Here is a 15,745-nt window from a genome sequence, read left to right as displayed (position 1 = left end):
AAGTTCAAAAGACAGTTTGATCTACGAGCATTTCATTCTGGTGGGAGCCATCATGGAGAGAGCTGTGCTGCAAATCACCCTCTTTGGGCTGCTGCTGGCTTTGGCTGCGACACAACCGAACAAGGTGAGGACACAAAACCTAATAGAACAGAGCATGCCACTGCAATGAAACTTAATCTATTGAATACATTTATTAAGTAGGAACATCTAGGGATTTTTTGTAATTTAATTAATCAATGGCTGCAGTTTTTTTCTCCAGGGGGGGCTATACCAAAATGTAAGCAAACATTTACACAAAGTAAAAACATATGTCACAACGCAGGGCTAGCTCAAAAGCACCACAGAACTTGATACAGTCTATTATTTGAGAAGGGAATAAGAACCTCCTTATTATGCTTACTGATCTCTTTTCCTGTAGCTTTCATTGAGTTGGACAGCTATGTTTAATTTCCCAAAAATGGCAAGTCGCATAGCAATTTCCATGTGGACTCTAGTTTGTTCATACTTTTTAGTTTTTTCAGATATGTGCTTAACCCTTGTGTTGTGTGTTGGTCTGCCGTGACCCGTTTCAAGCAACAATTGTATAATATCTACCCTCTAGTTTTTTTTATCGAAAAAGGCTTCATGATGACCTCCACAACAACTATATTAACATAGCAAAACTGATTTTGACCATTTTACCCAAGTCTGAAGTTCCCTCTCAAAAAAAGTGTATATTTTGGTGTTCGAAGCCCCAGCAGTGCATTGAAATGTTGTGGGTGACTCTGGGTCAAATTTGGCCCAATCAAGACTCATCTTTGACTTTAGACACCCCACCCCCACCCCTTTCTTCATAACACAATTTCAATCAATATTTTATTGTAGATCATACATTTTACTGACTATATCATATTTATCTTGTTAATTAAAAAAATATACATACAAAAATCATCAAATTAAAGTATTTTTTAATGACAATCTAGAATGTGGGAAGAGTTGGGGCGGCGCCCCTAGCACCCCTATTGGCTGGTGTGAATGTGCAGGGCCGTCCCTGGCCAACATGAGGCCCCACGCAAAGTTATAAGATGAGGCCCTCTGTTTTTTTTCGGCTCCCTCCGCAAGATGAGGCCCCCTCCGCAAGGTGAGGCCCCACGCAGTCTGCGTGATCGGCCTGTAGAGAGGGACGGCCCTGTGAATGTGTATTACTCATACTGTTGGGCAGTAAATATGTGAACACAGTCACGTTGGGGGTCACATTTTGAGCACAAAAGATGGACCCCTTGATGTTGTTCATGATTGTTGTGATGTGTAATCAAAAAAACGAAATAAGAACAAGAGCGGGGTGATTCTGCAGTTAGCCCAACAAGACTTTTATGATGCCATCCACTATTTGATTTTCACCATGACCTGATCTTTGGTCAGCTGGTCTTCAGCCAACATGATTAACCAAGCCATTTAATTTATTGTGAAATGTTCCTCCTGCTGTATTTGTTTAGGACGACTGGGACATCTACAGCTTTCACATCAACTCCACAGTGACCAGTCGTTATGCAACCACTGTCATCACGAGCCGCATGGCCAATCGTATGGACGAGTCAAAGGAAATAGAGTTCCACGTCCGGATTCCCAAGAACGCCTTCATCAGCAAATTCAGAATGTGTGTTAAGCAAACATGTTTACAGGAATTTGCACAGAAATGATTTTACATCAGAATAAAAATGATAAATCTCAGGCTACTAAGGAGTATGCATATAAACAACACATTTCCCTTGGTCTTCTTCAGGTTTATTGATGGCCAAGTGTACGATGGCATTGTGAAAGGTAAAGAGAAAGCCAGGCAGCAGTACACTGAGGCTGTGTCCCGCGGACAAAGCGCCGGACTTGTCAGGTGCATTGAATACATTTTTTGACAGATATTTCAAATGATATGTGTGTGTACTCCCGAGAACGAGGGAAAAAATATATTTTTGTATGACTTAAATGTTTGCATCTTTATGGAGAATTTGTTAAACATCTTTGCTGTAAAGTCTTTCAAATGTAACAATCTGAGAAGGAAATATTCACCTTTGGTTGATCTAATGTTAAACCCACAATAATGTCATAACCTGTGATTAGGGTTTATAAATATAGGTATTATTTGTGTTGAAATGGTCACAAGACTGAGGGGGAAACCACTGTTTTAATGCAAAGTTGATCATCTCATTGCAGTTCTGTAGGGAGGACCCTGGAGGAATTTAAGACCTCTGTGACTGTGGCTGCTCACAAAAAGGTCACCTTTGAACTCACATATGAGGAGCTGCTGAAACGCAGGCTTGGAAAGTACGAGCTGCAAATCCACGCTCGACCCATGCAGCCTGTGAAAAGCTTTAAAGTGAGTCTCCCTTGATCTATTCTTGAAAACAATAGTGCAGCAAAACATTTTGTATGTTCACTACTTCTAACTATTTTAATGTATGTAATTCTGTCAGGTTGATGTGCACATTCACGAGGAATCTGGCATCAATATCGTTGAGGTTAAAGGAGGACTAGCCCTGGCTGATGCCATCAACAAAACACATGCAGACAATGAGGTACATCATAAGATAAGATAAGATAGAACTTTATTGATCCCAATTTGGGAAATCTTTGAAATGTCCCAAATTGGGATTTAGCAGTGATTAGAACTTTTGTATTTAACTCAGATTTGACTTTATTATGATTTATATTTAACCATTTAGCTACATATATAATGGCAATGTACATTCTGTCATATGGCTCATACTTTTCTATTTTTATAGATCTACTGTCGCACTTTTTCAACAGTTTTCTCTTTCTGGTTTGATCTCAAACTGCATATTGTTGTTCCAGTAGTGTGATGCAGTGATTAGATTTCAGTCTTATCACATTTAACAAGAGGCAGAGGATTCTTTGAAGAATAAAACCTGCTCATCAACTTCTGTGTCAATAAAAAGTCTGTAAAAACCTTCTCCTTCCTGTTTCCAGGTGTGGGTGAACTTCTACCCAACAGAAGACCAACAGAAAACGTGTACCAGCTGTGGAGAGCAGGGACTGAATGGAGATCTGGTTATTGTTTACGATGTCAATAGGGACAGTGGACTGGGAGACATTAAGGTAAAGCAATAGTTCATGTTCTGGAAAACTTTAAATGGTCTATTATTTATTTTTAAAAACCACTATACATACTGAAATAAAAATATATTTTACCATCCCCTGTTGGTTCAACAATATTTTGTCACAATCAAACTTTCTTCTTTCTTCCTCAAAGACTTCAGCCGGCTACTTTGTTCATCACTTTGCCCCATCTAGTCTTACCCGCATATCAAAAAATGTTGTCTTCTTGATCGATCGAAGTGGCTCAATGCACGGCAAAAAAATGCAACAGGTAAAGTAATTGAAGAGTGTGAGTTTGTGACATATTGCTATATTCAGTAAGACAGAACTCTTTATTATATACATAGGCACAAATGAAACACAACATTGTTTTATACTGGAATAAAAGTTTTGAATTGTCAATTATGTTTTTTGCACAGACCCGGTTAGCCTTAATCCACATCTTGAACGACCTGTCAGAGGATGACCACTTTGGTCTTATCACTTTTGATGGCAGCATTTCTTACTGGAAACGAGAACTTGTTCAAGCCAACCAGCGAAACCTGGAGAGTGCCAAGATATTTTCAAGGAATATTAGAGAAAGTGGAGGTAAGGTTTTTAGTTAAAATGTTATGAAGGGATGAAAACATATCCCAGCAGAACGGTTGTGATACAATAGTTTGTTTTTTTAGCCACAAACATCAACAGTGCAGTGTTGGAAGGAGCCAGTTTGCTCAACGCACATCCCAGAGAAGATTCAGCATCCATCCTCATTCTTCTCACTGATGGAGACCCAACATCAGGTAACAATTAAACACTCTTGCACATAAACACGAGCAAATACTTCAAACATGTTTTATAAGGACCCATGTGACACAGTCCATCATTTTAAAAATGATTCCCCTGTAGTCATTTTCTCCATATCCTCTCCTGTCACCAAGCTATAACCTACTCTTGTGGGATATTGAACATCATGGAAATTAAAACACAAATAACGTCAAGTATATTTACAATTAACTTTAAGAAATGTGCACACTTACCATCGATAACTGATAGTTGTTGGATTGGAAAGTCTGAGTGGATTGGTCTTATTTAGCCGAATGTCCTTTCTCTTTGCAGGGGTGACAAATCTTGAACAAATCCAGTCAAATGTCAGGGTGGCTATTGCGGATGAATTCCCACTCTACTGTCTCGGTTTTGGTTTTGATGTCAATTTTGAGTTCCTTGAGAAGATGTCGCTGCAGAACAATGGTGTGGCACGACGGATTTATGAAGACTCTGATGCTGATTTACAGCTGAAGGTATTTGCGATCAGTTGCTCTTATTGTAAATGTGACAATGTTATTTGATGCATTTCCATCGAGAAAATGATAACGGTTGGATGTGGAGAAGTAAACATTTATACATTGTCCATACTGCATGTCAACAGGGTTTCTATGAAGAGGTGGCCACTCCTCTTTTGATCGATGTGACTATGAGCTATGAAGGTGGCACCAATCTGACGCAGACTGTATTCAGCCAGTATTATAACGGATCAGAGATTGTGGTTGCCGGTCAGATTACTGACAACGACATTGGAACCTTCACTCCACAAGTCGTGGCAATTTCGGTAAGAATTGCTTCACACTGCACACCATCTATAATCTTCTGAAAGGTTGTTGAAATGTTCCTGTGTACAGTATATGCTGACATAATACTTCATTTGGACTATGACAGAGCAGTAAGAAGATGACGTTTTCTAACCCCAACGGCACCGTGGAGTCCACTGGAACAGAGTCTGCCGACCACATCCAGAGGGTTTGGGCCTATCTCACGGTCAAACAGCTTCTGGAGAAAGAGTGAGTGTCATGTCGACCATCATTTTTTCTTGCTGCCTCCTCCTTAGATTCAGACAAATATACATAGCCAAACACATTAGCATAGTGTGCTACACATATATGAATGAAAATATATAAATGAAAACATAAAAGAAATAGCTCGTTGGCTGCTTGTTGTGAAAGGAGATTCATCTTTAAAGTTCCTTTTCTGAATAACTTTGTCACGGACTGCAGCAGAGCTTCAATAAAAGACATCAACCCACGTTGAGTTGTCCAGTGCATCAACAAAACACTAGGCACAAGAAACAACAAACACTCACGCATATTGGTGTAACATATAAAACTAAACTGTATTAAATCATGCCATATTTTAAAGATTATAATATTACATGAAATAAAGTCTTTATTTATTGAATTTAATGAATTATGTTATTCTTTTTAATTAAGGCAACTTTGTTACGTCATTTACAATAATCATACTGTCATGCCAACTCACATGTGTAAACACAATTTGTGACGCAGGCTGCTGTTATCTGGAGCTGAGAAGGAGAACGTGAAGAGAGAGGCCTTGGAGCTGTCGCTGAAGTACAGCTTTGTAACTCCACTCACATCCATGGTGGTCACCAAGCCTGAGGGAGGGGACACCGAAGTGCTCCACAAACCCAAGGAAGGAGAAGCCCCACAGACAGGGTCAAGGCATCCAAATATAGGTTCTTGTAAGCAACCCAATGTGAATAAAGCAAACAGGATGCAAAATCCAGTGTCAAGACTTCGTTCTCAGAGCAATTTATTATATCTAGTCAGTCTAAACAGCATGATTTGATAAAAGGTGGTGTATTCACTATGTATAAATACAGTTACTAGATTTGATAAGGATTCCTTATTGGCAGGTTGTGGGTAGCGCTTGCATGCCATTGATAGATATCATTTAAAGAACTGGACATACATTTTTTGTTAAAATAATCCACCATCATTTATTTATTTGATTAACGTAAAGGTTGGTAAATTTGTTTCTTATTCAGGTAATTTAATATTACCATTCATTGTTTATACTAGTGTATTGCAACAGAAGAGATGATTTAAGTGATTTATAATGGTTTTGATAAGAGGATCCTGACATGAACATTTTACAGCAATGCAAGCTCATTTGTTAACATCCAAAAAATGTTTATTTTGTCATTGTTTTTTGTCTTTACAGCGGGCAGTGTGATGCATACCTCAGGTAAGACATACATCTGAATTGGACATAACAGATTACAATATTGATTAATTAATAATATGATGTATTTGAATGAATAACATACATTTTGTCTTACGAGTAAATCTACTGATTATTTGCAGACTAATATGTTGTTTACTGACATGTTATATGACATTAACAATTGTTTTTGAGAATTTATGTTATCATCGTTTTCTTTTTAGGAACACGACAAGGTCATTTGGCCCGTGTGATGCATACCTCAGGTAAGACATACATCTGAATTGGACATAACAGATTACAATATTGATTAATTAATAATATGATGTATTTTAATGAATAACATACATTATACTTTTTTTTTTTCAAAATACCAAACAGATCATGCATTTTAGCCATGCCTCATTTTGCTCAATTTGAATTTTTTTAGCTCTGTTTTAGCAAGGGTTGATTCTGTGAGAACAGCACCACCTACAGGCCTGGCATATGTACTACAGCGTCTCCAGGGCTTTCGAACGGCAATGGCCGTGGCTGTCTCCTCCTGATTGGTGGAGTTGGCCCAATAGCCGTAGCGCCACTGTCCTGACGTCAGGACAGTGTTCAAATCTGGATCAGTTTTTATCAGATCCATTGCAGCCCCTTTTTTAGAGATTTGGGTATGGAGGAAAATAGAGAGGGTTGTGTTTTCTGACACTTGGTGAGTTTCCTGGAACACCGGGGACACATATTCATGTATAAAAGACGTACAAAAGTGCATTTTGCATGATAGGTCCCCTTTAAAATAACAAATGTTTTTGAGAATTTATGTTATCATCTTTTTATTTTTAACAGTTCCACAAGCTTCACCAGGTAATTTGGACCAATTAATAATATAATAAAGATGTTCACTCTTAATAGTGTGATCGGTGGTCTCTATAAAGGCCGATCAGGAGAGCCGATCAGATGACGCAAAATACATGACACTTTTCTCTGTGGCGGCAAAACAAGCTCGCCAAAATGGCTTCACAGTCTGGCAGATTTTTAAGGTGTCCGAAAAAGACAATAAAGTAATGGTATGCAACGTGTGTGAAGCATAAATCCTGCAGCTCCGCCCGCTGTGACGGACCGGTGAGCGGAGCAAAACACACACTTCAAGTTAGACCTAACAAACTTCGCTAGTTTATCTACCTCTGGAACAAGCTAAACTAGTTATAAATATGTTTATTCTTCACTGTCGGGTCACTCATTACTGGATCAGTGAGCTGCATGAGTCTGATACTGACGGGCTGTCAGGGGAGGGAGAGAGGGAGGGAGAGAGGAAAAGAGAGCGCTTCCGCTCATTTCTCCCGTGTTATTATCCAAAGTTAATGTAAACTTGAATAATGTACTTCATTTGAATGTAATAATTATGTTGTTTGTTGTGTGTGGAAGTGCATCATTTTTTTTGTTAAAATAATCCACCATAATTTATTTATTTGATTAACGTAAAGGTTGGTAAATTTGTTTCTTATTCAGGTAATTTAATATTACCATTCATTGTTTATACTAGTGTATTGCAACAGAAGAGATGATTTAAGTGATTTATAATGGTTTTGATAAGAGGATCCTGACATGACAATTTGCAGCAATGCAAGCTCATTTGTTAACATCCAAAAAAAAATTATTTTGTCATTGTTTTTTGTCTTTACAGCGGGCAGTGTGATGCATACCTCAGGTAAGACATACATCTGAATTGGACATAACAGATTACAATATTGATTAATTAATAATATGATGTATTTTAATGAATAACATACATTTAGTCTTAAGAGTATATCTACTGATTATTTGCAGACTAATATGTTATTTACTGAATAAAATGTTGTTGTTTACTGTATATTAAAAACTGACAAAGCAGGAAACTGAAAACGTATCTACAAAGCAAGAATATTTCAAATTAAGTTTACAAATGTTTTTGAGAATTTATGTTATCATCTTTTTCTTTTTAGGAGCACGACAAGCTTCACCAGGTAATTTGGACTAATTCATAATATACTGTACTTCATACACTTTTGCATAAATAAGCTTTAGAAAAGGAATAATCACATCCAAAAAATGAACAAGAAACAGATGCTAATCTTGACAATATTTTAAAACAATTAGTGTCCTTTTTCAAAGTAAACTAACAACTGAATATTTCCTTCACTTTATCATATCTTTCTTCTTGACAGGACCCCCATGAATAACATACATGTTGTCTTAAGAGTAAATCTTCTGATTATTTGCAGACTAATATGTTGTTTACTGAATAAAATGTTGTTGTTTACTGTATATTGAAAACTGACAAAGCAGGAAACTGAAAACAAGCAAGAATATTTCAAATGACATTAACAATTGTTTTTGAGAATTGATGTTATCATCGTTTTCTTTTTAGGAGCACGACAAGGTTTACCAGGTAATTTGGACCAATTAATAATATACTGCACACTTTCGCATTCTAAATAAGCTTTAGAAAAAAAGAAATCACGACCAAAAAATGAACAAGAAACAGATGCTAAAGTAAACTAACAACTGAATATTTACTTCACTTTATAATTTCTTTCTTTTTGACAGGACCCCCGGCATGTAAGATACAATTTCACCTTTTCATTCTAACACTATTAATTATTAATCAATACAATTATGAAAATATGACATAACAGCATACATTTTTAAACACGACGAAATGTTTTTTTTTCATTATGTTAAAAATGTGAAGAAGCACTCTAGTTCCTTTGATGTCAAGAACTGAGGGTGGAGGAGGATGCATGCTTTAGTATTTCAAAGATCAGCTGTATGGTAGTTTGCATCATAACTTCATTGGTTTCATCTTGTATTTTTTCACAGCATACGAGTCATGAAAGAACTAGTTTGCACTGTTCTGACATGAATTATTATTAATATAATTATATACAGTTTACATAAATGAACAGCTATATTGTCATTTTTATCATAACTTTTTCTTTATCATCTTTTTTAACAGATGGCTATGGTGGGATGGACTGTAAGAAAGCATTTGAACTACTCTGACCTGATTTGATTTCAATGTTAATATTATTATATAACGTACATAGAGCATACATTCTTTTTAATTAGTAAAGAAATGTAAACTAAAACTAAAAAAACTGATCAGAAAAACTCTGGTTTCTTTGATGAATATTAAAAACCCTGTGGGATGTACATGCTTGAGTATTTCAAAGTAAATTAACAGCTGTTTTGTAATTTGTGAAATAACTTTATAATCTTTACCTGTATAACAGTATCATCAATTCAACCAAAAGGTAAGATTTGAATGTGCATCTGCACTGCTCTGACATGATAGATCATTATTTCCTTTTCATTATTATAATTATAAACCGCTGTCGTTGTACAACATGAATCAATTCTCAATCATGATTCTTTCTTTAACATTATGCTAAAAAAATGAACTAGAAACACTAGTTCATTTGGTGTAAAACAAAAACTGAAGGTGGAGGGAGATGCATGCTTGACTATTTCAAAATTAATTAACAGCTGTATTGAATTTGTATAATAACTTTTTCTTTATCATATTTTCTTCCTTGACAGACTCAGGCTTAAGGAGTACACAGTTAAATGCTGAGCGAGGTAAGACATGCACATCTGCACTGCTCAGACATGATAGACACCTTATTTCCTTATAATTATTATAATTATAAATAGCTGTCATTGTATGAAAAAAGCATAAATTGCATCATAACTTTTTCTGTATTCTTTTTTCTGTTTAACAGTATTCTCTGCATCAAGTAAGATTTAGTTACACATCTGCACTTTTCTGACATGAAAGATACACTAATAATTTATTGTAAATAATTATGTATAGCTCATATAATATAACCTGCAGCATCAATTATCTCTATTTACAAATATTCAGATTCTTCACAATACATGTTGAATGGTTAAAAATGGTTTACTTGAGGGTGGAGGAAGGTGCATGCTTTTTTTCAGCCGCATCGTGATTTGTATTGATTAATTAATAATGTCTTATATTTTATACTCGTTTTCATACATTTTTGGTAACAATCAAAAAGTTGCATGAGAAATAGTTGCTACACATTTTCATATTTCTGCTTATTAAAGTCGAGCCTCAATATATGAACATCCATTTTCATTTTCAGTTTATCTAAACGCACTGTTTACGACACATTTGGGAGGATGCAAGCTAATTTACAAATCATCACCATTTCAAAGTTTTTGAACAACTGCATCATAAATAAGCGTACTCATCCTTTTCCTATAAACAAGGTACAGGTACACATCTTCAGCATTGTTACATACACAATTGTTTAATAATAATCATTTAAATATAATTTCATATACTGTAGCATTCTGCATACATTTCAGATTCGACACGATGAGTACATTTAGTTATTTTAATTGTTTTTAATTATGCAGCGAGTTGCGGGTACAGCTGGGTGCTTATTTATCAAATCTTGATTATTTAAGAGAAAACATAATTACTGTATCACATTTTCATGTTATTATCCCTTTTTCCTAAACGACTCCCCAATGTGTGTAACTAGGACCAGGGCAAGGTCTATGTATTTATATATTTATGACAAAGGTTCATCAGTGTAATGAGTAAATGTTGTAGCAGTGAGGTCATACAAGGATGTCTTATCTTAGCTGATGGCCGGCCATAAACATGGTGGGGGTTTTATGTATCTCACCTGGCCTTGATGGATGTGTTCTACTAGTTAATTAGCAGTTCTTCCTTAATGTACTGTGTTATAATCCAACTAAATATGTTCAATTCTAAAATGTCTTTACTGTTCGTTCAACAGTTCTAACAATGATACAACGCGACTATACTGTTCATGTTCAAGGTAAACTTTTTCTTTGTTCCAATTCTCATCCATCCTTTGCGTTTTGTAAAATCCTTCAGGCAGTGCATTACCAGAGTTTTTCTGCTCATTTTGGTTAAACACAGGCACGGAATGAGACGATTTTCTCAGAATGTATGCTGTATGTTGTTTCATGTCAGCTTCACACAGGCTGGACAATGTGTTTATTCAGTGGTTTGTTTTGAGGCTGATGTTGGGTGTCAGATTAGGGGTGTCAATTAAAGGTGGGGTAGTTAAGTTTGAGAAACCGGCTCGAGATACACTTTTTGTTATATTCCATGGAATGCTCTTAACATCCCGATAGCAATGAATATCTTAAATGCTTTGACAAAAAATCCATTAAAAAATGTCATCTGTGGAAGCCGTGGCGCTGTAAAAAGCACAACCAATCATTTGAGCCGGCCCGGCTAAAATAACTGGATGGCCTACCTGCCTGTCAGCCTTCCATCTGTGCACAAACTTATCTCGTGCCCTCATTGGTCATGTGCGCGTTCGTGTGTGTTGGAGGAGGGGCTCTGTGAGGAAGTGGCAGATTTTTTCCGGCTGTGTATTTTCAAATTCTAGCGCACTCGAGCTGGTTTCTCCAAAATTACCTACCCCACCTTTAACCCACTTTTCTCTTCAATTAACATCCTTAAAATTGTCACACATCGATATGTAACTGAATTTGTTTAAATTGATTTTATTTAGATATGGATTCACTTGGTATCTCCAAAATTGAAGATCTTGAAGAGTCTACCATGCTACCACCTAACAGTTGAGTTTCTCAAAGATATCATTCATGGTAGTATTTATATGAAAACATTACATGTCACTTGTTTAAACAAAATAGCAAACTAATTGTATTTGTTTTTTTGCTACAATGTTCTTCAAATCATGTGAAACTGAGAAAAACATGTCAAAGTCAGCTGCTGAAAACCATCACAGCATTTGCATCATTTCAGTCAGACAACTCACGTGTTTCTTTAACATGTTTATTAGAAGCAGCATATAGTTGAGTTTGGCGTCTAGGCTCGGTCCTCATCACTCCACAGATATACATAGCACGATGAGTGATGATTAAATAACTAACCCCCCGAGCCTACAGGTGGAAGCTGGGGTGGAAGCTGGGGTGGTGGTGGGGCAGGCAAGCAGCAGCGACGTGGAGGGGTAGCTGCAGCAATAGCAGCAGCAGCAAGCAATGCATAGAGAGAGATCTGGCAGGTTAAATAGAGCGGCATATTAAGGAGACTCTGTTTGGTTGGTTGTAGAGTGGCAAGGGGCGTTATGTATGAATGCAGCATAAGTGCTCGAGTTGACTGCCTGAACTAGCTTCGCAGGCTTCGCCCCATAAAACAAAGAGTGAAGAAAGACAACACATTATAGGAGGATATATCAAACAAATGAATGACCTCTTCTATGCACCTTGGTATAAACCTTCCACCAAATTCAGGTCACATTACTTGTGTTTGAAAACTGTTTTACACATGTTATCGTTACTGTGTGTGTGTGTGTGTGTGTGTGTGTGTGTGTGTGTGTGTGTGTGTGTGTGTGTGTGTGTGGTGTGTGTGTGTGTGTGTGTGTGTGTGTGTGTGTGTGTGTGTGTGTGTGTGTGTGTGTGTGTGTGTGTGTGTGTGTGTGTGTGTGTGTGTGTGTGTGTGTGTGTGTGTGTGTGTGTGTGTGTGTGTGTGTGTGTGCATGCATGCAGTCTGTGTTAGATTAAGCCAGGTCAAGATTAATATTATGTGTTTATGCAGTGGTTTGTTTTAAGGCTGTTATGTGTCAGAACGGGTGTATCGATTAATGCTTTTTTCTCTTAGATTTACACAATATCTATACATTTGTGTAATGTGAATATATGTAACTGACTTTGTTTAAATGTAATTTACAGTTGATGAAGCACCTACTCAAGTTCATGCCACCATTGTGCCGGCAACAGATAACAGTTGAGTTTCTAATCGATGTTATTCATAATAATGTATATAAATACGACATAGTTAACTAAGATAATTTGGTTTACACTGGAATGTTTCAATATGTGTGACTCTAAGAGCAAAATAAGTGCTAAAAGTCAGAGCTTCACAGCCACAGCTGTATTTACCTTCTCTCAAAAGTGTACTGATCACCACCACATGCCATATTTGGACAATCATTATGAATTAGTTTATAATTCAGGGCATCCTATTTACTCTCATGACAAATGTTTCCTTCAACTGTGTGACTGTCCTTATCCTTTATTATTCTTTAGTTCCTGTTTCCCATCGGTTTTTGCTAAAAACTGAGAATCAGTCACTTCCACTCTGCTTTGATGTCACTGGAGACGTTCGCCTTAAACTACTTCACCATCCCACCAGCGGTCAGTAAAGCTCCTCTCTGTGCCTTCACTATTTCACTTACATATCTTTAAAAGCCTAATCGTAAACCTCTATTAGTTTGCTTTTTTTCTCCCTACGTATAAAAGAAAACAGTTATTTCTTTCTCCTCCTTTTGTGTAACCCATGATCACCCTTAGTTTGCAGTGGTGGGAAGTAACAAAGGACATTCACTCAAGTACTGTAGTGGTACTTCTACTTTTACTCAAGTACAAGATCTGAGTACTACTATCTGAATGTAGGAATACTCTGTTACAAGTAAAAGTCCTGCATTCAAAATGTTACTCAAGTAAAAGTACAAAAGTGTTAGCATCAAAATATACTTAAAGTACCAAAAGTAAAAGTACTCAAGTGGTCCATTTCAGAATAATATATATGATATGTTTTGATTATAATTATTGAACATTAAAGTGTTCTCAAAGCTGGTAAAGGTGCAGCTAGTTTTAATGACTTTGTATACTGCAGGGTAGCTTGTGAATTTACTCCAGGTGGAACTAAAGTCTGATTTAAGACTTGATTATATTTCACACCATTAATCCAGATCTGCAAAGTAACTAAACTAAAGGTATGACATTAATGTAGTGGAGTAAAAGAACACCATTTACCTCTGAATTGTAGTGGGGTAGAAGTACAAAGTAGCAAAAAATGGAAATACTCAAGTAAAGTACAAGTTTCTCTAAATTGTACCTAAGTACAGTACTTGAGTAAATGTACTTAGTTACTTCCCACCTCTGGTTACTTAATTTAAATATAAATGTCTCACAACATCTTTAGGCCCCTAGAGGGAGTACCACTGGGCTGCAGTACAGTATATTACTTTTGATACTTAAAGTCAAGTCAATTTAGCAGTGGTGGAAAGTCTGAGTACATTGACTCAAGTACTTTACTTACGTACATGTTTAAGGTACAAGTACTTTACTTGAGTATTTCCATTTAATGTAACTTTATACTTCTTTCCCACATTTGGGTAGCATATATTGTACCTCACTACATTGATATGACAACAATAATGACATTATTGTACTGGTACTTTTACTAAAGTGAAAGATATTTGTACAGTAAGGATAACAGTGTGATATTGAGTTGAGTTCAATTGTTTCTCTTTTGTATCAGAGCTGTCTGTACACGGCGAGCTTGATTCAGTATCGAATGGAGGCTTCAGAAGGATTGTCATCCAGCTCAATGCTGACCTGTATGTTGATGTTGAAGTCAATAAAATCACTGTGAGAGAGGGATCGAGAATAACACACCACACTGGACAGGATCCCATCACAGCTGGAAGGTGACTCTATGTAGTAATGGCAGGAATCTTGCCATCTTGTTTTTCATATTTCAACATATTTCCTTAAATATTAAACTTTTCCATGCAAAACAAGTCTGAAAGAAATTAAGACAAGCTGCATATTTTTTCTAGTTGGACAATTATTAGGCGGGACAAGGACATCGATGTTGCTGGTGGGGACACACACTTGGTCATCTTAATTCAGGGAAAGGACGCTCAATCATTCCTCTGGCCCGTTTTAAGACAGCAGTCATCGGACAGCGCTGAAGGAATTTTAGGTGGGTAAAAATGATGACATTTTTGTATGATTTGCTGCAATGTGTCCTTGAAGGCCAGCTATCTTCCCTAATTGTTTGCACTCTGTGTCCAGCTCTGAATCCAGTTTATGAGGAGGTGCCACAAACTCCCACCACAAAACTTAGGATCAAAGACCAGGAGATTGACGTTACCAGGTATATTTTAGTTGGTTTTAATAAAAAGCTATCAATCTATCTATCTATCTATCTATCTATCTATCTATCTATCTATCTATCTATCTATCTATCTATCTATCTATCTATCTATCTATCTATCTATCTATCTATCTATCTATCTATCTATCTATCTATCTATCTATCTATCTATCTATCTATCTATCTATCTATCTATCTATCTATCTATCTATCTATCTATCTATCTATCTATCTATCTATCTATCTATCTATCTATCTATCTATCTAAGAAGTATATGACTATTTCTGTCTTTGTTTTCCAGGGCCAATGCTGCTGACTACAGTATTTCCCCCCCCCTGACACTGGACTGCTGGCTCCTGTCGGCCGACTCTGCCCTGCAGAGACGCCTGGAGGCCTTCATAGTTTGAACGGAAAATTATTCAAACACAAACAGATTCATCGGGGAAAAATACTTTCTAGCTTTAACTTAGATAATCAAATAAATATTATCCAAGCTCATTGGTTGTTGTTTATGAACTTAATTACATGTAGATGATATTTATCTAGAATTTATGGTATCAATGGTTTGACTAATATTTTGATATTAAAATGTATTTCTTAAACCATTTAAATCAAGAACATATCGTGACATTTCTCCTGCAGCCCTCAATTCATTTTCCAAAGTGTTATTCCTTTATTATTCTTTTAGGATTCAAACATTACCATCATGTCATTAA

The 15,745-nt window shown here is 36.5% G+C and overlaps 1 protein-coding gene across 9 annotated transcripts; it reads left to right on the top strand.

Annotated features, from left to right (window-relative positions):
* On the top strand, positions 1-15,527 carry LOC117489432 (inter-alpha-trypsin inhibitor heavy chain H3-like). 9 transcript variants are annotated; one of them, XM_034138684.1, is made up of 31 exons: positions 1-124; positions 1,476-1,636; positions 1,763-1,867; positions 2,188-2,350; positions 2,448-2,549; positions 2,962-3,090; positions 3,245-3,361; positions 3,510-3,678; positions 3,762-3,872; positions 4,189-4,370; positions 4,499-4,678; positions 4,786-4,907; positions 5,409-5,602; positions 6,085-6,108; positions 6,309-6,350; positions 7,754-7,777; positions 8,052-8,072; positions 8,477-8,497; positions 8,656-8,667; positions 9,065-9,085; positions 9,342-9,362; positions 9,649-9,687; positions 9,831-9,845; positions 10,884-10,925; positions 11,634-11,699; positions 12,814-12,867; positions 13,171-13,278; positions 14,408-14,576; positions 14,709-14,854; positions 14,947-15,028; positions 15,331-15,527. In XM_034138684.1, exons 1-31 carry the CDS (start codon positions 53-55, stop codon positions 15,434-15,436), a joined length of 2,820 nt encoding a protein of 939 aa, XP_033994575.1. In that variant the 5' UTR covers positions 1-52; the 3' UTR covers positions 15,437-15,527. The 9 variants fall into 9 exon arrangements, with proteins under 9 accessions (XP_033994575.1, XP_033994577.1, XP_033994576.1 ...); XM_034138686.1 differs by lacking the exon at positions 6,309-6,350; XM_034138685.1 differs by lacking the exon at positions 8,656-8,667.
* Positions 15,528-15,745: the final 218 nt, after the last annotated feature.

Source organism: Trematomus bernacchii, unplaced genomic scaffold, assembly GCF_902827165.1.
Source record: "Trematomus bernacchii unplaced genomic scaffold, fTreBer1.1, whole genome shotgun sequence".
NCBI classification, from domain to species: domain Eukaryota; kingdom Metazoa; phylum Chordata; class Actinopteri; order Perciformes; family Nototheniidae; genus Trematomus; species Trematomus bernacchii.
The sequence above is the reverse complement of the archived record's forward strand: the minus strand, read 5'-3'. Positions and strand labels throughout refer to the sequence as shown.